Genomic DNA, 26,862 nt, shown 5'->3' on the forward strand with positions numbered 1-26,862 from the left:
AAAAAAAAAAAGAGTATTTCAACAGAAAGGTGTATATATCATAGGAAGACAGCATGTTGCAGTTTTGTAGGTTAATGATTTATTTCTTCTGGTGTGTGTGTGTGTGTGTGTGTGTGTGTGTGTGTGTGTGTGTGTGTGTGTGTGTGTGTGTGTGTGTGTGTGTGTGTGTGTGTGTGTGTGTGTGTGTGTGGGTGTGTGTGTGTGTGTGTGTGTGTGTGTGTGTGTGTGTGTGTGTGTGTGTGTGTGTGTGTGTGTGTGTGTGTGTGTGTGTGTGTGTGTGTGTGTGTGTGTGTGTGTGTGTGTGTATGGTCTTTTTGTTCATAAATGTCTTGGAACCCTGTGTACATGAATGGGGCTTGTTGAATGGTGGGTCGTGGGTTCCCCTCCTTCCTCCAGGTTGGTTCAGATTAGGATCTGGCAACATTGAGGTGTTGTAGATTCTGAGAATATAGGCTGGCAAAAGGGGAAAGTCCCAGGCTGCAGATCCAGCTAGAAAGGTATTTTGAGAGGTCAGACAGTTAGTAAAAACAACAGTAGGAGGTAAAGTGGATAAAAATATGAACTCAGGAATTCTACTTTTAATCATATTCCCACTGTACCACTTACTAACTTCATGATGCTGGTCATGCAGTGTAATTTCTTTAAATTTTAGTTTCCTTTAAATTTAATTTCCTGTTGGTAAAAGTATGGATTCATAATAATACCTTACAGTTTTGAGAATTGGTGAATTAATCTGTTTAAAGTACTTAGCATACTAAGTGCTCAGCAAATACCAACTACAGAGATTGTACAAAAAAAAAAGGCTTCTGTAGTAGAATGTCTAGATTCCGGAATGGGAATGATATTGTTTCCAGCTGAGTAATAGTTGCCCCTTTCAAGTGGGGTATTTGCTTTCTAGTTTGCTGTAGTCCCCAGTATTCCTTATTGTCTTCTTCTCTGCTTGGTTTACTCATACGTATTACCTGCCTTACTTGTTTGGGCATTTGGATTTGTGACTCCTGTCTATTGGTGTTAGGTATAGCTGAAAGAATATCTTCAATTTTCAGAACTGATTTTTCTTTGGTGCTAGGATGAATCACTGCAGAAGACAGAAATGCAGGCAGTAATAACAGAGTAAATTAGGCAAGGGAACTCCGTCTCATCCAGGAAGTTCTTGGGAGCACTGGTAGCACGCTGGTTGGCATATGTGAATAATGCTCACTGAGGTGTTTCAGGTGATTGAAGAGCCTGATGTTAGGAGTCTGGTGATAAGTATCTGGGAGGGCTCTAAGTAGGAATCATACACATAAAACCTGGAAATGTTTAGAGATAGAAATAACTAATTTATTAATCTACAATATCTATTGACTGCCCTACATGCCCAGTAGTGTACTAGGTTCAGAGATCACAAAGTTACATATAAGAGTCGTTGTCATCAAATTTGACAGGAAATTCTAATACTGTGCATAATGTAAGAGTATCCTTAGAAATCTCCTCGTCTAATCCTATTTTATAATTATTAAAATAAGCATAGACATATTAATCGTTGCCCAAGTCTTTGCTACTAGTTGGTGTTCCAAGACTTCTTTTTTCTAATCCTCCGTAGGCAGGTAGCATCAAAGAGGCCTGGAAGCACATAGTGAGGGTCCCCAGACCTGGGAGAACTATTACATTAGAGGGGGTACAAAGATTGGAACTTAGGTATGAGAGAAGGTTATATTACCTTACATAAAACTCATTCTTAGAAAATTGGAGTTAGAGATTCTTTCTGGGGACTCGAAGAAGTAAGTGGCTATGTTGGAGAGGCCCACATGGCAATGAACTGTAGGCAGCTTCTAGGAACTATAGGCATCGTGTAGGACCTGAGGGTGGCCTCCATCCCAGAGCCAGCAGAAAGCAGGGGCCCTTACTTTTACGTGGCAAAAATGTGAATTCTGCCCATAATCCGAAAGGGCTTGGAAGATTATTCTTCCCTACTTTAGCCTCTAAATGAGAATGCAGCCTAGCTGATACCTTGAATGAAGCTGTGAAGTCCTGAGCAAATGACTCAGTTGAGCTGTGCCCAGACTTCTGATCCACGGAAACTGTGAACTAATACGTGTGTATTGCTATAAGCTGTTAAGTTTTTGCTAATTTGTTACACAGCAATAGAAAGCTAGTACTTTTGTCGTGTCCAAGTATATTGTATTCTTTAGTATAGTGTTATAATGAATATAGCGCTTTACCATCTAATTTTGAAATACCTTGTCCACCCTGTCCTGTGGTTTAAAAGCATGACAGTCATAGCAGTTTGTGGTGTGCTGTGCGGCAGTGGGAAGTGACAGGCGTGCCACAGGTGGCCTCTCACAACTACTCAACTCATGTCGCATGAAGCAGCCCTAAATATATGTAAATGAATTAACATGGCTTCATTCTTATAAAAATTTATGAACAATAAAATTTGAATTTCATCTAATTCTCATGTGTTACAAAATGCTATTATTCTTTTAATTTTTTCCCCCAACCAGGTAAAAATGGTTTGGGGGATAGTTTGCAGTGTACGAAACAAGCCACAGGCTGAATTTAACCTGTAGGCTGGAATTTGTGGCTAGAGCGAGTAGCCAAACTTGTAGGCGGTACTAATACTGTTAGATAGTTGCTGTGATTGGGAAGGTACTAGCGCTGTTTGAGATCCGTAATAAGAAAATATTTTAATAAAAAATCTAGTTTGTAAAAATATTTTGAAGACTAAAAAATCTAGGGGCGCCTGGGTGGCTCAGTCGTTAAGCGTCTGCCTTCAGCTCAGGTCGTGATCCCAGGGTCCTGGGATCGAGCCCCGCATCGGGCTCCCTGCTCCGCGGGAAGCCTGCTTCTCCCTCTCCCACTCCCCCTGCTTGTGTTCCCTCTCTCTGTCAAATAAATAAAAAAAAATCTTTAAAAAAAAAAAAAAAGACTAAAAAATCTATTATGGGTTTTTGAAGAGTTTCTTGAGTGTGGCGAACTGGATGGGCTAAAACAGAAAACAGCTTCATTTCTCACTAACCAGTATTATCATGTATCTAATTGGATTATTTCTACTTTCGCCACTCATAGATGATATCTTAGCTTCCATTGATTTCTTGTCACATATTTATAAGAATAAGTTCACTTTCGGCAATGGACTTATTTTCAGGTATTTAAAAAATACCCGTTCTGGTTTTGATGTTCAGTTTTAAGCTAATTCATTGCTTCTTTCAACCATTGTTTCCCCACCTCTCACTTTCAGACCTGGCTCTTGGCTCTGGAACTTCGTTTGGGGAAGGGATTTGGTTGTCTCCTGATTCTGTCCCCCATTTGTTATGCTGGCCCTTAATCCTCTACAGTTCAGATTGGGTAGAGGGATATGAAAGTGAAAGGGCAAAAGTCCTTTCATGTATGAAACACTTCCATATGCTGTTTCTTTCATGAAGCAATTTTGGTTCTTCAGAGGCTTAAGGACTTCTGTAAAACAAGCAAGCAAACCCATAAATATTGCTGTACACTAGTATGTGCATGCATTACAAAAAAAACTCTGGAGCATACGCACCAAACTGAAAGTAATGGTTATTACTTTCAAGGCAAGTGGGATGGAGGACAAGGGGTGTGGTTATCCCAAGGGGTATTTTTACTTTATCTTTATTTTTTTTTTTTAAAGATTTTATTTATTTAACAGAGAGAGACACAGCGAGAGAGGGAGCACAAGTGGGGGGAGTGGGAGAGGGAGAAGCAGGCTTTCTGCCGAGCAGGGAGCTCGATGTGGGGCTCGACCCCAGAACCTTGGGATCATGACCTGAGCCGAAGGCAGACGCTTAACGACTGAGCCACCCAGGCGCCCCATCTTTATTTTTTTTTTAAAGATTTTATTTATTTATTTGAGAGAGAAAGAATGAGAGATAGAGAGCATGAGAGGGAGGAGGATCAGAGGGAGAAGCAGACTCCCTGCTGAGCAGGGAGCCTGATGCGGGACTCCATCCTGGGACTCCAGGATCATGACCTGAGCTGAAGGCAGTTGCTTAACCAACTGAGCCACCCAGGTGCCCCTTTACTTTATCTCTATTATTTGAATTCTTATTACATGTAGATTGTGTTTTGGGTATTTGATTAAATATAAACAAAAAGCTACATACTGAAAATAACATGAAAAATTGCAAAAGGAAAATTACTTCTAGAAGTAATAGAAAAAGTATAGAAGTATAGAAAGGCCCTTTAAGCTTCTAAATTAAAGTACTGATAAGTTCATTAACTCTAAGAAAAGTAACATTTTCAGATAACTTTTATGATAATGTTATAGGATGGAAAAAACATGAGCTTTCAGATATAGCATGAAGTTTTTTGGATGTGGGTTATTTCTAAAAGTCACATTTTGAAGTGTCGTTGACATATAATATGCATAGGTTTTAAGTATCATTTTATGATTTTGGGCAAATGTATACCAAATGTATACACCTGTGTAATCCTTTCCCAGTTAAGATGTAGAACATTTCCTTTCCCTAGAAAGCTTCCTCATGCTACTCTTCACTCAGATATCCCAACACCCTAGGCAACACTGATGTCATTTTCTATCACTGCAGCTTATTTTTGCTGACTCTAGAACTTCACATAACTACAATCATATAATATGTACTCATTTGTTCCTGACTTCTTTCACTCAAATATCTGAGAGATTTTATTAAAAAAAATTAAGTTCTTTTAATATATACAGAGCTATTGATATTTTGTTTCATCTTGTAATTCCGTGTTGGATTTTTCAAAAAATTTGTCCATTTCCTTTTTTTTTTTTTTTAAAGATTTTAATTAATTATTTTAGAGAGAGAGAGAGAGCACAAGAGGTGAGGGGAGGGAGAAAGACAAGCAGACTCTACACACTGAGTTTGGAGCCTGATGTGGGGCTGGATCTCATGACCCCAACATCATGACCTGAGCTGAAATCAAGTCAGTTGCTTACCCGCCTAAGCCACCCAGGTGCCCCAAGAAATTTGTCCATTTCATCTGAGTTATCAAATTATTGGCATAAAGTTGCTCATAATTGTCCTTTATCCTTTTAAAATCTCTAAGATCTTCAGTGATGTCCTTTCTTTCAGTATTGTTATTGGTTATTTGTATATTTTCTCTTTTATTTTTGATCATTTTTGCTAGGAGTTACCAGTTTTATTGTCCATTTTCAGAGAATGAATATTTTGGCTTTATTTACTTTCTCTATTGTTTATTTTCTACTTTATTGATTTTGTTCCCTGGATAATTTCTTTGGATTTCCTTTCAGGTTCATTGACACTTTATTCTGCTTTATACAATCTACTTTTTTTTTTTTTATTATTTGAGAGAGAGAGAAAGAGAGGGAGCACAAGAGGAGGGAGGGTCAGAGGGAGAAGCAGACTCCCTGCTGAGCAGGGAGCCCAATGTGGGACTCGATCCCAGGACTCTGGGACCATGATCTGAGCCGAAGGCAGTTGCTTAACCAACTGAACCACCCAGGCACCCTCCAATCTATTTTTAAGTGTATCCGGTGAAGGTTTTCCTTTCAGATATGAGTCTTTTTATTCTAGAGTTTCCGTTTTTTTGTATGATAGTTTGGCATTTATCTGCTGAGACTCCTGTTTTCACTCATTAAGACTATATTTTCATATAAGTCCATGGGATATTAATAATAGCTCTATTAAAGTACTTCTTAAAGTGATGTCTAATTTGCTCTTTTCTAACTTTTTAAGAAGAAAACCTAGATCATTACCTAAAAGTGTTTTTAAATGTAGGCATTTTAAAGCTTCTGATTTTATTCTAAGCATTGATCTAGATACAGCTTACAATTTTTAATGTTTCATTATTATTTTGTTAGTTTTTTTCTCATTTCTCATGTGATTTATTTTTCAACTCATTTATTTAAAAGTATATTTAATTTTCAAATATTTGGGGATTTTCTAGATATCATAATTTTTGATTCCTTTTTAAATTCTATTTTGATCAGAGAATGTGCTCTGATATTTCAGTTATATGAGACTTAAATTATGACACAGCATATGATCTTTCTTGGTGAGCATTTAAAGGAAATATTCTGTAGTTTTTGGATGTTGTATTTTATAAATGTCAGTTTAAGTGCAGGGTATTGATGGTATTATTTTAGATCTTCTATATCAGTATACATCCTGCTATTTTTGCCTCCTTTTAAATTTTTTTAAAGATTTATTTATTTTAGAGAGAGAGAGCATGCAAGAGTAGGGGGAGGGGCAAAAGGGAGAGGGAGAGAAAATCTCAAGCAGATTCCCGCTGAGCGTGGAGCCTGCTGTGGTGGGGCTTGATCTCATGACTCTGAGATCATGACCTGAGCCAAAATCCAGAGTCAGTCCCTCAACCACCTAAGCCACCCAGGCGCCCCTTGATATTTTTGTCTTCTATTTTATCATTTATTGAAACATTGTTAACATTTTCAACTTCGATGATCTTTTTTCCTTTAATTTTCTTAGTTTTAATTTTGTTAATTTTAGTTTTTTTAGTTTTTTATTTTGCTCATACGTATTTATGATTTTTATGTTTTTCAGTTTAACTGGTATTTTTGGCATTATGAAATGGACCTCTGTATCTTTGGAGATATTTCTTTGTTTTTCTCTTTACTTTGTATGATAATATTATAGCTTCTCAAGCTTTCTTACACTTGCAATTTGCATAGTGTATCTTTGTCTCTTCTTTTACTTTCAGTCTCTTTGTGTCTTTGTATTTGAAATTATTTTTAGAGATGAATCTAGTTGGATGTTTCTTTTTTATATAGCCTGACAATTTTTCCCTTTTGAGAATATGGTCCATTTTCATAGTCCTTTGTGTGTTTTTGACTGTAGTGTCTTGCTCTTTGTTTTCTTTTTGTCTCATATGTCTTCTTTTTTGTTTTAATCAGATGTTGTTTATTGTTTTTATATTTTGTCTTAGCTGTTTAGTTATTCCTATTGCAGTTAATTTTTTGTATTTGGTCTAAGTATTAAAATATACATTCTTTACTTGTCACTGGCTACTTAATATTGAACCACATCATTACCCACAAATATAACAATCTTAAAATAATGCAGTTCCATATACTATCCCCCCATTTTTCTTGTCATATATTTTACTTCCATTTTTGTTATAAATGACAGTAAAAATTTATTTGTGCTTTAATCAGTAACTTATCTTTTAAGGAAATGAATACCCACGCATTTCTGATTTCCAGTGCTCTTGATTTCTTTTTGAAGTTTCACAGTTCCTCAATTTGTAGGTTAATGTTTTTCACTGAATTTGGGACAGTTTGAACCATTATTTATTTAAATATTTTTTTTCTGCTCCATTCTGTTTATTCAATTTAATAAGACTTTAACAGCTAGTTAGTAGTTTTAAAGTCCTGTTTTCTAATTCCACTATCAGGATCATCTTGGAGTCTTGTTTCTTTGGACAGCTTGGTTTCCTCGCTGTGGGTCACATTTCTGCTTATTTGCATGTCTGGTAATTTTTAATTGTATGCTAGATATTATAAGTTCAACATTGTTAAGAGTCTGGGTCTTTTGTCTTTTTAAGTATGTTGAGTTTTTTTATGGAATGGAGTGAGTTTAATTGATGCTTTTCTTAATCCTATCTAGGCTTGGTTTTAGGCTTTAGTTGAGCCCTATAGGGTAGTCTTTACTTTAGAGAATGGTACTTACTCTTAAGACCTGGTCTTTGTGGTGTCTCAGCTGAATTCCTGCAATATTAATGAGTTCCTTCCACCATGACTACATATGAACTTAAAGCTCTTCCAGTACTGTGCAGCCTTTAGTATGTTCATTATTCATTTAACCCCATAGTAGCCTAGGTATTTCAGAATATTGCCACCCACACGTGTAGTCTAGCTTTCTGCCTACCACTGTCTACCCCCAGAACTGTACCACTGCCTTACCTTGTGTACCACATCCTGCAAATTTCACTTGTTTCAATAGTGACTGATCTGTGATCACTGTGTTTGACCTGTGTTTCACCTCCCTGTACTGTCGTCAGAAAATTATCCCTCCCTAGAGAGCTTGGGTAAAGGTGGGACTCACCTTATGTGTTTGCTTTTTCTTGAAGATCACAGACCACAGTGCCTGTTATTCAATACCTGAAAACAGGTGCTTTATAAGTTTTATTTAGTTGTGTAGTTATTTACAGCAGGATGGGAATTTCAGTATCAGTTACTCTATTATATTTGGAAACAGAATAAGGAGTATATGTAGAACTCATTCAGTTTTACAAATACCAAACAGAGGCTTACAGTTTTATCTGCAAAATATGAGTATGGCAGAAATAATATGAAACACCTTAAGCACATTGGGTATTAGGACTAATTGCCTATTTGGGGAATTGCTGGGAATTAATCAGAAAATACTATTTGTTTCAACTCTTGTTGTGATTGCATTATATAATCAGTTTCAGAAATAGGAATAAGAAGTCCTTAATATTGATCCTGGTTTCTTTATTAGTGACTATGTTTTGAGAAGTCATTTCTTTAATTGCAAAGAATAGGAATCCACTCAAATTGATCAAACAAAAATAGGAGAATTGCTTAAGCTTGCAAAATTGAGGTATGTTAGATGAGTGAATTTCCTAGAGAAGATGAATGGGGAAGACTCCTCCAAACGCCTTTTTTTGAGCTTTAGTGTTTTCATGTATATATTAGAAAATATAAAAGCAAATCTTCTCCACCTCATAAGGTGGGTGCCAGTATTTCTTAACCTTGTGAAATTACGTTTTTTTAAAGGCCTACTTCAAATGTTATATAAGAATTGTTTCCCGTGACAGGTGGCAAGAATGTTCTTTGCATTACCACTTTTGAAGTCCATTTCCATGTATTGTTATAATAATAAATATTTATTAATAAATAGTATTTGAATTATTTCTTTCCTTTTTTAAAGAATTTTATTTATTTATTAGAGAGATAGAGAGTGAGAGCATGAGCGGGGCGGGGAGGGGCAGAGGGAGAGGGAGAAGCAGGCTCCCCACTGAGCAGGGAGCCCAACGCGGGGCTTGATCCCAGGACCCTGGGATCATGACCTGAGCCGAAGGCAGACGCTTAACAACTGAGCAACCCAGGCTCCCCTGAATGAATGAAGTTTTGAATGAATGAAGTTCAAATGAGAATGTATACTTGAAAAGATTTTGAAAATTTGTATGTATGTGTGTATGGACATATGGAAGACATTTTTATTAAAATCTTTTACTAATTTGCAAAATGTATTCCCTTTCTGCTTTTAAGTGGAAAATCTTATATTGACTTACTGGTAAAAACTGAAATGGCTTTAAGTTGTAGGGTCTAGGTTAGTGAATGTATATTGGCTTATGAAATAGCACATTTTTGATATATTTTTAGTTTTTAATAAATTTCCTTTGTTTTTGTTATCTCTTTGTTATTAAAGTATAGGAAAGAGACTAATGGTTACTTTAAGTCTACTGTGGTTTGATTTAAGTGGGAATCAAATAACAATAATCCATTGCTTGAACTTATGTTATTAATATCCCCAAAATATGTTTAATTCTTTAAGTTGACTAATTTTCTCTTCTAATATTCTAGCTCTCTATCAATATCAGCTTACATCATTGAAAAGATAATTTTGAAGATATGTTTTGCTGAAAAGACAACTGAGAAAAATTTTACGAATGGGATGAACACGCTCCAGTTAACTGACTACCTACTGCAATTTGAATGTTAACAATTACCCACCTGGTACAGTTAACCTAGTGATGTACCTATTCTCACAATACCCTATTTCATTGTGCTTGTCTTGATTAAAGAATTCAAAGTGGAGTACCGCAAACTTGATATGGATAATAAAAAGAAAGACAAGGATAAATCAGATGATAGAATGGCACGACCTAGTGGTCGGTCGGGACACAACACTCGAGGAACTGGGTCTTCATCCTCTGGAGTTTTAATGGTTGGACCTAACTTTAGAGTTGGAAAAAAAATTGGATGTGGCAATTTTGGAGAATTACGATTAGGTAAGACTATTTTGTTTATTATGTTGGAAGCATTTTTTTTAAACTGAAAGTACTTTCTAATGAAAATGATATAGTTATTGTTTAGTTGTTTAATTGTGATAATTTAAAAGAATATAAATGATGGAAATTTCTTTCGTACTTGTATTTTCTTTTTTTTTTCGTACTTGTATTTTCATTTGTAAGGAGTTCCCTAGTATATGAATGTCTGTTTACTTGAGATCATCCATCTGGAATATGAGAAAAAAGAAAGTAAATTGAAAAGCCCCAACAAGCTGAAAAAAAAAAAAAAAGGACCCATAAGGAGCCATTTGCAGTGTATTATTTAAGAATGATATTTAGGTTGCTACTTTTTCAGATTTGAAAACATTAGTAGTAACTGACTACTTTAGGAGGGTGTGTATGGCTTAAAGTCAAGGTAATATACTGAAACTGTGTAAAAATCAGTGAAATTGGGGAGCCTGGGTGGTGTAATCGGTTAAGCATCCAACTCTTGGTTTCTGCTCAGGTTGTGATGTCAGGGTTGTGAGATCGAGCCCTCGCATTGGGCTCTGCATCCATTGTGGAGTCTGCTTAAGACTCCTTTACTCTCCTGCTGCCCCTCCCCCCTTCTCTCTCTCTCAAATAAATAAACCTAAAAAAAAAAAAATCAGTGAAATTTACATTGTAATTCCATCACCACCCCCTCCCCAGCCAAGTACCTCCAGGGTGGGGCTCTGAAATCTATATTCTTTTTTTTTTTTCCTTTGGAGACCCAGTGGGAGTGGTAGGGGTAGAGGCAGAGGGAGCGGGAGAGAGAGAATCTTAAGCAGGTTCCATGCCCTGCTTGGAGCCCTAGGTGGGTCTCAATCACACGACCCTGAGATCATGACCTATAATGAAATCAGTGTCTGACGCTTAACTCACTAAGCTACCCAGGTGCCCCAAGAAACCTATATTCTTAACAAGGGTGACACAGAGTACTGATTCAGTTTATTTTTGTAATCAGACTGCTTTGGTAAACATTGGTCTAATTCAACCTCCTAACTCTACATTTAAGGCAATTGAAACTCAATGAGGGAAGGTTGCCTGCCAGATGTCACACAGCAATTTAATGACAGACTCAGGACCAAAAGCTAGGCTTTTAACTGCTAGTACAGTAGAGATATGGCTATCTTGAATGAAGAGAAATGACACGGCAGCATGGTTATATGGACGTCAGTACTGAGGTTCCTTGAGGGGTCTGGTCAATGGACCACCAAGAATGGAAACTTGCTATGTAAAAAGGAAAATTTAGCTTTACAATTTTCCTTAGCTATAACCCCACTTATTAGAAATAAATCCAATTGTATGTTTATCTACTCAGTTACTTCTCCTTTTCATCTCGTAAAACACCCTAATTTGTAGTTAGTCCTTCATTTTAATACTATTTTGTGTTGTTATTGTGCATTAAATCTTTTCATGAAGCAAGCCAATAAAAGGCAATGACATACTTTGTAAAGAACTGTGATTGATGTGTCTGGCAGACTCTTGCATTTTAGTAGGGACTCACATATTTGAAAGGGTGAATGTTTTACACTTTATTTTCTGAAGGATATTGAGTTGGATATTTTGAAATTCTTAAACTGTTTCTGATTTTGGAATTGGAAAACGAGGTTATTTACTTGTGTAACTTTGAGCACCCTTCATCCATCCAAAATGTACTGCATGTCTGTCATATAGGAGGCATGATTTAGCACTGATAATACTGGAAAAATTTAAAAATTGTCCCCGCTATTATGGAAAATACAAGTCAAGTAACCACTTGGGGCCTCAATTCCCACTTTAAAATGGAATTATTTCTACTTCCAGTTTATTGTGGAGATGAAATTTAGATGATGATGTAAAAGGACCAGCACTGTACCTGCATATTTTAGGAAAACAGTGATTGTTCTGCTTCCTTAAAAGATGATATCAAGATATTTGTTCTGTTTTAAAATTAAATTGATGGCATGTTGTATGTACTTTTATTTAAATTTATATGTATAAATTAGCTCTACAGGTATATATTGTTTCATATGTATGTATTTGTATTCTTCCTATCTCTGTGGATGTGACTATATTGGCCTTTTTTATTTAAAAGTCGTTTCATGTAATTTATTTCAAAATAACTACATACATATTTGTTTACAAATACATTTATGTGTATATATACCTCCGTGTGTGTGTGTGTGTGTGTGTTTGTGTGTGCACACACAAAGCGATTCTAGCTGACCCTTTTCACCGGGACAATATGAGAAGCTATGTGTACCATATAGTGAAACTGTATATGCTACATATAGTGAAAAAGCAGTAAAATACCCCTTTCTTTTGCAGTCTATGAATAATCAGGAATAGGAATAAAATGATTTATTAGTCTGTCCATCCATCCCTCCATCCATCCATCCATCCATTTATCATCCACCTAGCTGTGTATCTGTATCTAATCTGTCTATGGTTATTTATTGTATATTTGTATATATTTATTTAAATGTATGATCTGTACTCTGTGTATTTGTGTTTTATGTGTATTTATAATATATATAACATCTATACTTATATAGCTAATTTAGTCATTTTATTCCTTTTTATTGATAGGATACTAAAGAAAGCAGCATTTTACTCCTTTTTTAAAGGCCCCAGATAATGTCTCTGTATAAAAAAAATTGTTCAAAGCATCATTCTTTATATAGCTGTGTAAACATGCTAATGTTAAAAGCTGGTTTGGATTCTAAAAGTGCTTGCTTTAAAACAACATTAATAGGCACATCTTGAATATTTGATTCCTGGCCCTGAAATTTTTGTGATTAGTATTGGGTGAGAAAGAATATAAGGTATACATGTTATAGGGAGGTAACTTTCAGCAAAGGTGCTGTTGGCATTTTGGGCTGGATGTTCTTTTTTTTTTGTAGAGGACTGTTCCAAATACTTCATGTTGTTTAGAACTTCCTTCTCCTTGGGCACTAAATAAAAGTTGTACCTCCACATACAACCCCAAATACCTTTCCCCTGCTGTTTTCAAATGCCCCAGGTATTATGCTCCATTGAAACTGCTCTTACAGGTAATTATTAAGAAAAAAAAAAGTTTGACATAAAGCTGGCCAAATGCTTTGAGATTTAAAAAAAAACAGGTAAACATTTTAAATAACGTAAATTACATTTACATAATTGATAGTACATTTTTATTTGTTTTTTTATTGTAAAATGATTAATGTATTTTTGGTTTTATTTTATCTTTATATGTATTGGTGATAAGACTTGCCTTCTTCCTATTTGTAGATCTGTGTCTAGCTTAGACAGTCAACCGAAACCCCTAGAAATATTGATAGGCACTGAATGAGAACAAACAAAGCTAGCTAAAATACGGTGTTTTATTGTATATATTTTTTCATTTTTCTTCTATTATGTTTTGACATCTTAAAAAAATCTTTTTGCCTGGGGAGAGACTACTCCTGCTGGGTCTAGCCCATTCTTAGAGATAGCAAAGGACTCAGTTGGGAGCATGCCTTTGTTCTGCAGAGTAACCGGTCCAGAGCTATACCGCCTCTGTCTGGCCTGTATATTCTAGGAGGCAGTCTTCTTCATTAATCATCCCATGGCTAGGTATAAGACGAGAGACCGCCTGTATAGCTCAAAGACCCTGGAATTATTTGCCACCAGAATTATTCAAACTAGCTAATCCTGAACTGTTGATCCTGCCCTGCCTTGGCTTTCTGCAGAAACTCCAATAAAGGCTTTGGCCTAAGCTCCCTTTCCTTTGTTTCTGTCTCCCACCACTTGACCAAAACATGATACTTCTCCTGTGACTCCCTGTCTAGGACCTGAGAGGATAATAAACTTTGTTTTACTGAGCCTCTTCTTCTTTTTTTTTAAGATTTTATTTATTTATTTGACAGAGACACAGCGAGAGAGGGAACACAATCAGGGGGAGTGGGATAGGGAGACGCACGCTTCCCGCGGAGCAGGGAGCCCGATGTGGGGCTCAATCCCAGGACCCCGGGATCATGACCTGAGCCGAAGGCAGATGCTTAACGACTGAGCCACCCAGGCGCCCCTCATGAGCCTCTTCTATGTCCCCTCTCGTGGCTACCCCTGAATGACCATCACATAAAAGAACACAGAGCAAGGGTGTTATAGATAGCTTTATGAGACACTGTATCTGAAATAAGTTATTGTAACTTTTGACATAATGAAGTATACCACAGGAGTTTCAATAACTTTTCTTATTTTTATTTCTTTTCTTCTATATAGTTCATAATTCTTCTTGTTTGATTGCTTTTAAGAATTGTTTTATTGAAAATTCTGCAGGCCTTAACAATATATATCAAATAAATATGCACATTTGAGTGCATCCATCATTTTTATGCTTATTGATTTTCTACTGCTACTAACTGAAGCATATCATGGAACTTAACTGAAAAATGTAATAATAAGGAACAGATTGTGATGCTCTACCAAAGAGGTCCTAGAATATAGTGGTATTAAGCAAAATAGGTTTTTGTTGTTTTTTGTTTTTTTCACGTAACACAAACCAGAGGGATAGCACTCGGGCTGTCAGGGCAATTCTGTATCCTCAGTATATGGCTTCAGTCTCTGTGTATAAGATTGCTCCTTTGGTTGCTGTCTCCCAGCCAGCCAGCAAGAAGAAGAAAACGGGCCAGGAGAGCACACATTCATTTTTGGAAGTGAGGAGGGACAAACCTTTGCTCATATCTGGAACTTAATCACCTGGCCGCACCAAGCTGAAAGAGAGGCTGGAAATGTAGTCTCTAGCTGGACAGCCACTTTAAAACTGAGTCATTCTATTATTATAGAATGGAAGGCTTGGATATTGGCGGGCAACTAAGTTCGTTCTGTAAACATATACATACTTTCTGTAGAACATAGTTTTTTATAATAATTATCACCCAGATACCACCAAATTGGTAAAACCATCTTCTCAAGTTCAGTATAGCACAAAGTTCTACCAGGAATGTCCTTTGAAATTGGATTAAAACATCAGTTAATTGGAACCGGTCTGCTTGGAGCCTTGTCTTAACTGGATTCCCTCTACACATACACTCCCTCCCTCTCATTCATATTATACACACAAAGACATACTTTGCACATCATTTGTTCATGCATAAAATAAACAGTGATTAAAAGCCAAGTGTGTGAGGCTCTGCCTATGTTAGGTAACACAAATGCATTGGTAGTATTGTTTCATCATTGTCATGTTTAAAAATATAATCCTCAGAGTTCAACACAAATATTTAATGTTCAAAAAAAGACGATGCTTTAAGGATTTAGTGCTTTCTGCTCTGACCTAAAAGTAGACATTTTATTGTATAAATGCTGGGAAAAACAGTACTTGCAGAAGAATTTGGTATATTTTGGTTCTGTGGATTTTGTATTTAACCTCACTTCTTGTCCTGTGGATAATTTTTCCTTGTGTACCTGTGACTAAGCATCATATGCATGGTTGTGAAAAGATGATAATATCTTGAGGAAATACAAATTCTGTCTTTGAACTCAAAACAGAATTATTCCTTTGTGAGACACCAGTTCCTCAAGATGAATTTCCTCACTGTATCATTAAATGATTCACTCAGTGCTTACTCGAGGAAGCCTACAATTTCATACGTACTGTATTCTTGAAAGTATAGATGAAGGCACATCTAAATGTTGAACTAATTGACTAAAAGTATACGTTTTCTGGTTTTGTTTTTTTTTTTTTTTTTAATATTTATGGGATCAGCGAACACTTGAATGTACAGTCCTCTTGAGTTCCATCCCTGTGCCAGCTCTCATGGGTTAGGAGCCTTATGCTATATAGCATTGGTACAAATCCTTGTTTTTTTAAATCTTTTTATTCATTCATTTTTATAAAATAAGGACAAAATTCAGAAGAGTATTATCGTATTTGTATGAACAAACACTGCTGTGTGTATCTGACACTGAAATTTTGCCTAGTTTTACTGCCATTCATTAGCTACTGTAGAAAAGGAAGTTAGGGGTATTATGGTAGAAAATCACATGTGTGAAAGTTGATGATTGCCTATTCTGTGTTCAGTACTTATGTGAACAGGGCCAGTTACCATCACAATAAAAAAAAAACAAAACAGCTATCATTTTTTCTGTTTTTCTCATTATAAAAATAATACATGCTTATTGAAACAATGCTGGAAATTCAGAAATCACATTCTGTTTTTTATTCTTTTTATTGTACTTGTGAAGAAACACGTTAATTTATGTATCAGATATTAAATCTTTATTTTGGTTTGTTATTTTCCTGTTCTTTGTATATGGTAAATTGTTTTCAACATACAGAGGTTTAACATATTTTATGCTTACCAGTCTGTATAAAATCTTCTTTTTTTTTTTTTAAAGATTTTATTTATTTTTTTGACAGAGAGAGACACAGCGAGAGCAGGAACACAAGCAGGGGGAGTGGGAGAGGGAGAAGCAGGCTTCCCGCAGAGCAGGGAGCCCGATGTGGGACTCGATCCCAGGACCCTGGGATCATGACCTGAGCCGAAGGCAGACGCTTAACGACTGAGCCACCCAGGCGCCCTGTATAAAATCTTCTTAATGTTTTCCACTTTTTTAAAATGCTCAGAAAGGCTCCTATATATTGGGTGATTTTTTTTTTTTATGATCTATATCTACATTTTAAAATATTCAGAATTTAATTTGGTTTTAAGGTAAGACGTTAATAACCCTTGTTCCCCTCAAAGTAGTTAACTAGTTTTCAGATTCAATTGTTGAATAATGTTTCTTTCTTTGTTTCATTTTTAATATATTCCAGATTTTTTCTGTGTTAATATATTTACTAGATTACATATGAGCTCTAATGAGATTACATCTCATAATAATGAAGGATTTAAAATGAGGTGGTGGGCGCCTGGGTGGCTCAGTTGGTTAGGCGACTGCCTTCGGCTCAGGTCATGATCCTGGAGTCCCTGGATCGAGTCCCTTATCGGGCTCCCTGCTCAGCAGGGAGTCTGCTTCTCCCTCTGACCCTCCCGACCCTCCCCCCCTCTCATGTGCTCTCTCTCTCAGTCTCTCTCTCAAATAAATAAATAAAATCTTTAAAAATAAAATAAAATAAAATGAGGTGGTGACTGGGAAAGGAATTTTGTATTCCTCTCTTTATATAGGAGTTCTGGTTTTGAGCTTTATTTTAGCATGTGTTTGACTATTGATTTACTTTCTGAGTTGTGTGCTGTATTCCAGCAAAATAATAATCTTTCCATTTTTGTAAGTGGGCTAATGTATTTATTATTATTACCTTCTACTCTGAATCCGGGTGAAATGCTAAATACATCATTGAGTTGATAAATTTAAGATTTCCTTGTCATTGAGGTTTTTGCTGTATAGTTGGAAGCAAAGACTTTTGCTTTATTTAAAGATTTATTTGAGAGAGAGAGCGAGCAAGAGAGAGCACGCATGTGCATGCACAGGAGGAGGTGCAGAGGATGAGGGAGAGGGAGAATCTCAAGGAGACTCCCCACTGAGCGAGGAGCCCAAGGCAGGGCAAGATCATAGGACCCTCAAGAGTTGGATGCTTAACCGACTAAGCCACCCTGGTGCCCCCCGCCTTTTGCTTTATTTAAATATATTATGTGCTTTTTTTTTTTTTCCCACCCAGAGTAGAGTTTTACATAATATATCTTTAAAAATTAATTATTGGTAGAATCTGACATTTTTTCTTTCTTTCTCAAGGGAAAAATTTATATACAAATGAATATGTGGCAATTAAACTGGTAAGTTCATGTTTCTAATTTTCCTGTTTTGTCTTTGATGATTAGCTTATATTTTAATTACTTTTCTGTTTTCATATCGTTTATAATTTGAGTGTTTACTGGGAAAGTGATATGCATAACTGGGTTTTTTGTTGTTAAGCTGCGAGCATCAGCACGCCCCTCAAGTATGTGAATGTATAGATGTCTGTGTCTTTCTGTGCCACGAAAACTCAATCCCTTTACTTTGATAGCATTATAGAATTTCATTTTCGAATTTTGGCACAATTTTTCATTTACAGAAGCTGGCACATTGGCATTTTTAACTATAGAAAAACTAGAAAGCAAAATTTCTCTTAATGATTCAAGCATTTGTACAAAAATGTCCTTAGTATGCAGGATTACATTCTTTGAAAATCTATTTCCAGGTAGCTTCCAAAATCTCTTTTTCTACTGATCTTTTTTATATGGTAATAACTGGCTCTTGTTTGGCCTTCAGGGAATCAGAGATTATTGCTGTGAGTGGAGGGTAGCAGAGAAAGCAAACGCCCGTGGGACCTGTCTGTAGTCCTAACTGTGCCAACTATGGCAGCTGTAAGGCAGCTCTTCTCTGGAGGAGTTGGGATCTGGGAATTTTTATGAGACCTAACTTTCTTCAGGCACAACTTTTCTTTCTGGCTGGCCAGCCAGGTTTCCCTGAGGTTAAGCACGGCTTGGTTTTTCCAGTCCCCTTGCCATTGTCAGTCTTGCTTCTGCCAAAATAACCACTGTTATTAGGGTAATGTGGGATTAATATAGAAGGAGAGACTATTAGAAGAAGAGGCAACAGAGAGAAGTAGAAGAACTGTCGGGATGAGCTAGAAAACTGTACTCCTTCATTTTAAGTATCTTTGTGATTGTAGACTGAGTTTCGCTGTAACAAATGCTGTTTATTTTCACTGGGAAGTAAAGATGCACAATAGGGTTGTGACTCCACCAGGAGAGACTGGCTGGCTGACAGGTAGTTTGGGACTGGCTTTTGCCTGGATGAGTTCACCACAGTTTTAAGGTCTGCTCCTTGGCTTTATGATAGCAGATCTGTTTAGGTCATCTTTTAAGATTGTCACTGGCAATTAAAGGTGGATTTATGGTAACCATTCAGTTCACACCATCAGTCAAGCTCTCAGAGATGTAAATATTTGGAAGAATTAACTTCTAATTCAAAATGAGGTATTTTACTATTACACATCCACAGTGCCAAAATCAGTATAAACATGTTTGCTTTCTATAGGCTGATCTGCATAGAAAGCAAGTTAAAATGACAGGGTTCTCTTCTGAGCATGAAATCAGAACAAGGGGCGTTAGTTTGTGTGAATCACAATAGGGAGGCCGGGGTTGCAGGCATTGGACAGTGTCTGAAAGGGCATTGCTGACTTTCATTTCTTTGGAATTCTTCCTTTTTCCATGTTCTAGGCCAGCTGTCTAGGATCTAGACATTGTGTGGTGTTGGGAGTGGGGGTGGCCCACAAGGACAGGAATGTGGCAACACCCATATTTGGTGTTATTGCTATAGCAGCCCGCAGTGAGCAGTGCCACTCGGGAGCGCGCGCGTGGTGTTGAACTGACAGCCTGAGGCATATCAACCACGGTGTCAAAGCAGGAGCCACTGCTCTAGGCTGACCTGTCCTTGTCTGATTCAGGCATTAATTGGTAACCCTTAGGTCTTGTTATTCTCCGATTTGGGACTTGTTTACCCTGCTTGCACCATTGATGTCTTAGTAAACATTTAGAATGTCATCTTTCAGTCTTATATATACACACGTGTGTACAACTCTTTTTAGTTTATCTTCATGCCATATCACTATCCCCTTAGTGATTGTTTTCCTTCTTTTTTTTTTTTCGGACAGTCTCCCTCTGCTCTGATTTGCCCCTTTTTGTAAAGCACAGTCATCAGCACTACATATAATAATTGTGGTTTCTTTGTGAAACTGGCAATTTTTTGGGATCCGTGTCTAGTATTTTGAGGTTTAAGTATGATATATAGAGTCACCTTTGCCTTGAATTCATCCAAAAATATATTGGTAGGACAGAAGACATTTCACATAAACTATTGGGCCATAGTTTGGTACTTAGTTTATTAAGTATTTTTGTATATAAAATATAAAATTTCCTTATATATTTTCTTGTTTGTATATATAACATATAACATAATTTTGTTCAGAACCTGCCTTAAAAATAATCAGTTGAAAATGTTATGTCTGTCTACCTTCAGTGCCATCTGATTTCTATATTTTGGTACAAATAGGGGCATTTTGATAACAGTGGTGTTCAGAGAGCAGATTTCAGTGACAGCTTTCAGTTCTGCTATCTCTTAGAAAGGTTTTCACGTTTATTTAATGTTTATCCTAGTTCATGTTGATAGTTTGTTTCTGGGTAATTTGTTAATCTGACCTCAGCTGGTACCCTTATCTGTTGTTGTTTGCACTTATCTAATAACCTGGTGTTCATGAATAATGAAAATGTCAGCCTGTTAGACTTTTGTTATATGGTGGTGTAATAAAATTTTACTGCTAGTAAAGTACTGGAATCAAGCTGAACTGACTCACCTAAATTAGACCTGTGTTTTTATCTAGGGAGTTTTAGTGAGTGAGTAAGTTATATATTCAATTTCACTGGTGATTGCGTAAGTGGGCATCTTTGATTACATTTTATGGTTACATACTTCTGTAGAGTTAAGTGAAGAATTTATAGGTATTATAGCACTCACTATGTGGAAGGCACTGTTTTAAGTCATATATGTAAATGTATGTATATATAATATAAATAATAATATGCATATATGTATAATGAAAAGGATAAAGTTTTATCCCTCTTTTGTAGAGGAGGAAACTGAGACGTACAAAAAGGTTAAGTAATTTGCCAAAGCCACTCAGCTAGTACGTAGTAGATTTAGGATTCAAACTCAGAACAGTGTAGTTTTAGTGTCTGTGCTTTTAACTATTCTATCCTGCCTCTCAAGAGCTGAGCTCATTGTTTTCTCTTACAATAATGTTTATGACTGTAATTGTTCCCCTGGGATTTTACTCATTCCTTATTTGAAATCCTTGTAATGGGTTATAGTTTCATTATAATAGGTCTTGGTATAGATTTGTTTTTAGTTCTTTTGTTTGGGATCCACATTCCTCCTGAGTCTGTAGTTTGTTGTCTTTCATCAGTTCTCAAAGATTCATAGCAATTACTTCTTCAGTTGTTGCTTCTGCTCACTTCTTTCCCTCCTGTCCTCCTGAGACTCTTATCAAATGTCTATTAGATTTTCTCAGTGTATTGTCTAGGTCTCTGATCTTTTTTCTTGTTTTCTGCATTTTCCATTTTTCTTCTTTCGTAATGCATTCCGTATAATTTCTATAGAGGCATTCTACATCATTTTCTAGTTCTATAGATGTTTTCCCTTATATCTTCCAGTTTCCAAAGTCTCTCTTCTGTTGTGTTAATTTGCTGGCAGACTGAGTTTGCAAGTTCAATTATTGAAGTCTTAAAATTTTTTTGAAGTTCTGTTGATTTTGTTTAAATATTGTTACTTTGTTATACTTTCCTACTAGATCTTGTACAGTTTTCCTGTTACTTTGTTAAATAGTTTCTTGCTTTCTACAGATATATTCACACATTTATTGTTTATTACTTATATTTAGAGTCTCTTTTGCTTTTGTTTTTGTTTTTGTTTCTGTGTGTGTGTGTGTATGTGTGTGTAAATCTTAAAAACATTGTTGGGTGAAAAAAAGCCAGACACACACATGTAAAACATACACTGAATAATGTCATTTATATGAAATCCAACAACAGATGAAACTCATCCAAAGGTGATAAAAGTCAACAAGGGACTGCCTCTCAGGGAAGGATGATGGAAATGTTCTGAAGGTTTTGTGAGGTGGTGGTTGCGGGAGTATATGTAGTTAACTAAGCTCATGGATGTAATGCTTATGAACTACGTGTTTGATTGTAAGCTATACCCTAGTTAAAAAAGATTTTAAAAATATCTTGCTCCTGTCAAAATTTTCATATTTTCATCTTTGTTCTTTCTCCACTTGTCTATGACTTCCCTTTAACCTAGAACCTTTACATGAGAAATACACAGCTCAGAGGTGAATTCTTGGGAACGGGAGAAAAAAGAGTAGGGCCACCATTTTCCCTAGTCATGAACGTTTGGAGTATAATTTTCTTCAGGGTCAAAGAGTCAAACATATAGATTTCCTTACTGCTTCTTCTAATAGCCAGTTAACCTTATGTACGTTTATGGTATCAGTTGATTTTAATTGAATGTAAAGTTGATTTTTATTTGGATCTAATGTTAGAGAAAGATGCCTAGTAGAATATTAAATTATGAGTTGACACCAAGATTTATAACATTTGGGATTAGGGCCTAGGGATGTTTTAATAATTTAAATATTTTTTGTTATTTTTGTTTATTTTTTAATTAGGAGCCCATGAAATCCAGAGCACCACAGCTGCATTTGGAATACAGATTCTACAAGCAGTTAGGATCTGGAGGTAAAGTCTTATATTAATTTTTAAATTTGTCATAAATTGAATTGTTATCATAATAACTCTTTGGTTTCAAAGAAGAGATTTTAAATTTGGTTAAAATGAATCACTTCTTAAGGCTATGCTTACAAGACATTTCCTTACTAGAGTCTTAATGTTCTCATTTTATTTTATTTTTTAAAGATTTTATTTATTTATATGTCAGAGAGAGAGAGAGGCAGGCAGAGGGAGAAGCAGGCTCCCTGCTCAGCGGGGAGCCCGATGCGGGACTCGATTCCGGGACGCTGGGATCATGACCTGAGCCCAAGGCAGACGCTTGACTGATGGAGCCACTCAGGTGTCCCTCTTTTTATTTTAATTATGACATTTTTTGGAGCTTACTGTGTTGGTGCTAATAAGAATAGAGAACATTATGAAAAAAATGTAATTTGAGAATACAAGGTGCATATGACTCCTATAGTCTTAGCCTTTTTGGTGATATTATTTATTGAAATGATTTATGACATAGTAGTAGGCTGAAAAATGGCCCCGTAAAAGATATCCATATCATAATCCTTGGAACCTGTAAATTTACCTTTGCAGGTATGATGAAGTTAAAGATCTTGCGATGGGTAGATTATTCTGGATTATCTCGGTATCGCCTAAACACAGTCACAAATGTCCTTGTAGAAGAGAGGCAGAGGGATATTTTATATACACAGAAGAGGAGAAGGCAAAGTGGCTATAAAGGCAGAGATTGGAGTGATAGAGCCGTAAGCAGGGAATGATGGCAGTCACGCAAACCTGGGAGCGGCTTCTGGGATCCTCCCTCAGAACCTTCAGAGGAAACATGCCCCTGCCCACACCTTGGTTCAACCTAACGACACTGATTTCAGATTTCTGGCCTCCAGATCTGTGACAAAATAAATTGCTGTTTTAAGCCACAAGCATGCAGTAATTACATTGGCTGTAGGAAGTTAATACAGGTGAATTTTTTTTTTTAAGTACAGATGTATTTTTATATAAACTCTAAAATTAGTGAGAATGGATATTTTTTGCCATTGGAAAAAAACTAATGAGAACATTTCCTATAGTATGTTGCATTGCCTTTATGTGGAAGCCTCTCACAGCTATACTTTTTCTGTTTACTTCTGTTCTGCTAACTGTAATGATTTTGTATGTGTAGTTTCTTATCAGGTAGGGATGTTTTGTTTCCCCAGATTTAATAAAATGGAATTTTTTCATGTGTCTTTTTGTAAGCACACGTTTACATTCTAGTTCATAGAGCTGAGCACTTCTTAATGCATTATTAATTTTGCACGTTCTTTTTTTCTAACAGCATACTTTCCAAATGAGTAGTCACTGTGGGGACAATAAGTTGACATTTTGTATTAATGTTTTTATCACTGTAGGCTTCTTATAATGCACATCTAAGTCTGATACAGATAGCCCTTCAGGAGTTATCAAAATTAACACTGACAACTGAAATTTAAAGGATAGGGGGGATAAAACTAATTATGTGTGAAACCATACATATTAGTTAGAACTAGCAAATGATAGAAAGCCTGAAGAAACTAAGTTAAAAAAAAAAAAAGAGTTTATTGGCTCATCTACTGGAAATTCAGAGAAGGGACCTATTTATAAGATATTATTGTACCCAGGATTTCAAATTCTGCCATCAGGGAGATTCTTGAATTTGTTTCTGTGCTCTGCCTTTGTGTGTGTGTGTGTTTGTGTGTAAGATTCATTTTCTGGTCGGCCCTTTTTATGAGATGGCAGAGGTAGTTACCAGTAGCCTAACTTAGCAATTATGCGATTTCTTTTCTTTTTTTTTTTCATTAAAGATTTTATTTATTTATTTGACGGAGAGAGAGACAGCGAGAGCGGGAACACAAGCAGGGGGAGTGGGAGAGGGAGAAGCAGGCTCTCCGCCGAGCAGGGAGCCTGATGCGGGGCTCGATCCCAGGACCCTGGGATCATGACCTGAGCCGAAGGCAGACGCTTAACGACTGAGCCACACAGGTGCCCCTCTTTTTCTTCTTTTTTTAAAGATTTTATTTATTTATTTGACAGAGAGAGGGAGCGAGAGCGAGCACAAGCAGGGGGAGTGGCAGAGGGAGAGGGAGAAGCAGACTCCCCGCTGAGCAGGGAGCCTGATGTGGGTCTCGATCCCAGGACCCTGGAATGATGACCTGAGCCGAAGGCAGATGCTTAATCAACTGAGCTACCCGGCCATCCCTATAATGTCATTTCTTTCCTGAAAATCTAGCAGAAGTTCTAGGACCAAATCTTACTGTCTTATTTTGTGTCCCATGCCTTTCCTTGTTTTAATTGCTATGAATGTGATTGCCCAAACTTAGATCTTTTGCTCATCTCAGCAGCTACCTGAAACTCGGACTGAGAATGGGGCAAGGTGGTTGCCTATTGGGAAACTGAGGTGTTAATCAGAAGGAAGAGTGGATGCTGGGGAGATAAAGATAATAGATTGGTCATTACTTACGTAGTAGAGCTATTGGTTGGAAAAATAGGATTGAACACTTTAATTAGAAGAATGAATAAGTCAGTTTAGAGTTTAGGGAGTCATTGAATACCAGAGGTACACTTAACTTTATTATTATATTCTTTGCCTTTTTTAACTTTACAAGTTATGTCAGAGTAGTAATAAAAAGGAAGCCCGTGTCTTTACCACTTGAATGCCGTAGGGCTGCAGTGTTCCACAGTGACAGGGCCCACCATGTAGAAGACAGTCCGTATATATCAGGTGCTCCCCTGACCTCCATTTACGGAGGTCAAAATACGAATGGTATTGCATGGAGCTGACAAAAGTGTGAATAGTTTTGAGTATTTTATGTGAATCATGTGAATTTAGGTTACTATATAGTTTTTTATCAATCATGAATTTTAAAAACATTTTTGAGTGCCCCTGTGAGCTTTGTAGAAAAACAAGAGTTTAGTTGTTTGGGGAGGGACTGATGATTTTAAAATAGTTTGAATTGGGGGCTGCTGGCTGGCTCGGTCAGTAGAGAGCATGTGACTCTTGATCTCAGGGTCCTGAGTTCAAGCCCCGCAGTCAGCGTCTAGCCTACTAAAAAAAAAAAAAAGTTTGATTTTGGAATTGATACTTGAAAGGATTATATTTTCAGACTACTCTTAATCATAAATAAGCCATTCAAAGTAATTTAACTTAAAACTCTCTTAAGGCACTTCAAGTTTTATTTAAGTAGCAGTTTGCTTGTTAGTGTTCTCTTTAAAAATAGGTATAATTAATCAATATCCACACTATTTAATGAACTCCTAAGACTTGACCCCAAGATGCTCAGTATCAGTAATCATTAGGGAAATGTAAATCAAAACTACAAAGATATACCACTTCATACCCATAGAATGGCTGTTATCAAACAAATGAAAGACAACCAGCAACCAGTAAACAAGTGTTGGTATGAATGTGCATTGCTGGTGGGAATGTAAAATGGTACAGCTGCAGACATTATGGAAAACAGTTCCTCAAAAAAGTTAAACATAGAATTGCCATTTGATCCAGCAATTCTATTTCTTGTTATCTGTACCAGAGATTGCATGCTAGCAGATACTCGTACACCCATGTTCAGAGCAGCATGATTTGCAGTAGTGGGGTGGGAACAACCCAAGTGTCCATCAGTGGATGCTGGGGAGATAAAGATAATAGATTGGTCATTACTTACGTAGTAGAGCTATTGGTTGGAAAAATAGGATTGAACACTTTAATTAGAAGAATGAATAAGTCAGTTTAGAGTTTAGGGAGTCATTGAATACCAGAGGTACACTTAACTTTATTAAGTGGGAGCGAGAGCGAGCACAAGCATGGGGAGTGGCAGAGGGATAAACGAAATGTAATCTATACATACAAGGAAATATATTATTCAGTCTTTTTTTTTAAGATTTTATTTATTTGAGAGAGAGGGGGGGAGAGCACGAGAAAGGGGAGGGTCAGAGGGAGAAGCAGACTCCCTGCTGAGCAGGGAGCCTGATGTGGGGCTCCATCCTGGGACTCCAGGATCATGACCTGAGCTAAAGGCAGATGCTTAACCGACTGAGCCAGCCAGGCGCCCTGAAATATTACTCAGTCTTAAAAAAGAAGGGAAGTTTGGACACATGCTACAATATAGATGAGCCTTGAGGACATTTTGCTAACTAAAATAAGCCTGTCATGAAGGGACAAATACTATGTGATTCCACTTATTTGAGGTACCAAGAGTAGTCAGATTCAGAGAGACAGGCAGCAGAATGTTGGTTGCCAGGGGCTGAGGGGAGAGGGAAATGGGAAAATACTATTTCATGGGTATGGAGTTTCAGTATGAAGTGATGAAAGAGTTCTGGAGATGAGTAGTGGTGACGGTTGCCCAGCAGTGTGAATATTTACCTCATACCACTGACCTGTACACTTACAAATGGTTAAAATAACACATTTTATATCATGTATGTCTGACCACAATAAAAACAAAAATTAAAAGATGGATTTATTTAGAATTATTTATTGAGCTGTCTGTGAAAACATACATAATTTCTCTAGTTCTGCCTGTCTGGGTTTTGAACCCCCTGTAAGTCCATATGTCTCTCGTTCTCTTTCTCTAACTGCTCGGAGAATATCCCTGTTTTCTCTCTCATTTGTTCACTGAATCCGTTCTATACAGACAGTGGGACCGTACAGCTTTAGTGCATAGATGAGGGATTG

General features: G+C 36.7%; 1 protein-coding gene across 5 annotated transcripts in view; it reads left to right on the forward strand.

Moving 5' to 3' along the window:
- CSNK1G3 (casein kinase 1 gamma 3) overlaps positions 1-26,862 on the forward strand; it is a 109,807-nt gene that overhangs the window by 26,656 nt on the left and 56,289 nt on the right. For all 5 annotated transcript variants that reach the window (XM_044917123.1, XM_021702206.2, XM_021702209.2 and 2 more), the window contains exons 2-4: positions 9,512-9,939; positions 17,638-17,678; positions 22,109-22,178. In XM_044917123.1, coding sequence (XP_044773058.1) covers positions 9,762-9,939; positions 17,638-17,678; positions 22,109-22,178 — 289 coding nt within the window. In that variant the 5' untranslated portion in view covers positions 9,512-9,761. The remainder of the gene's footprint in view (positions 1-9,511; positions 9,940-17,637; positions 17,679-22,108; positions 22,179-26,862) is intronic.

This window comes from Neomonachus schauinslandi, chromosome 7, assembly GCF_002201575.2.
Source record: "Neomonachus schauinslandi chromosome 7, ASM220157v2, whole genome shotgun sequence".
In the NCBI taxonomy this organism is placed as follows: domain Eukaryota; kingdom Metazoa; phylum Chordata; class Mammalia; order Carnivora; family Phocidae; genus Neomonachus; species Neomonachus schauinslandi.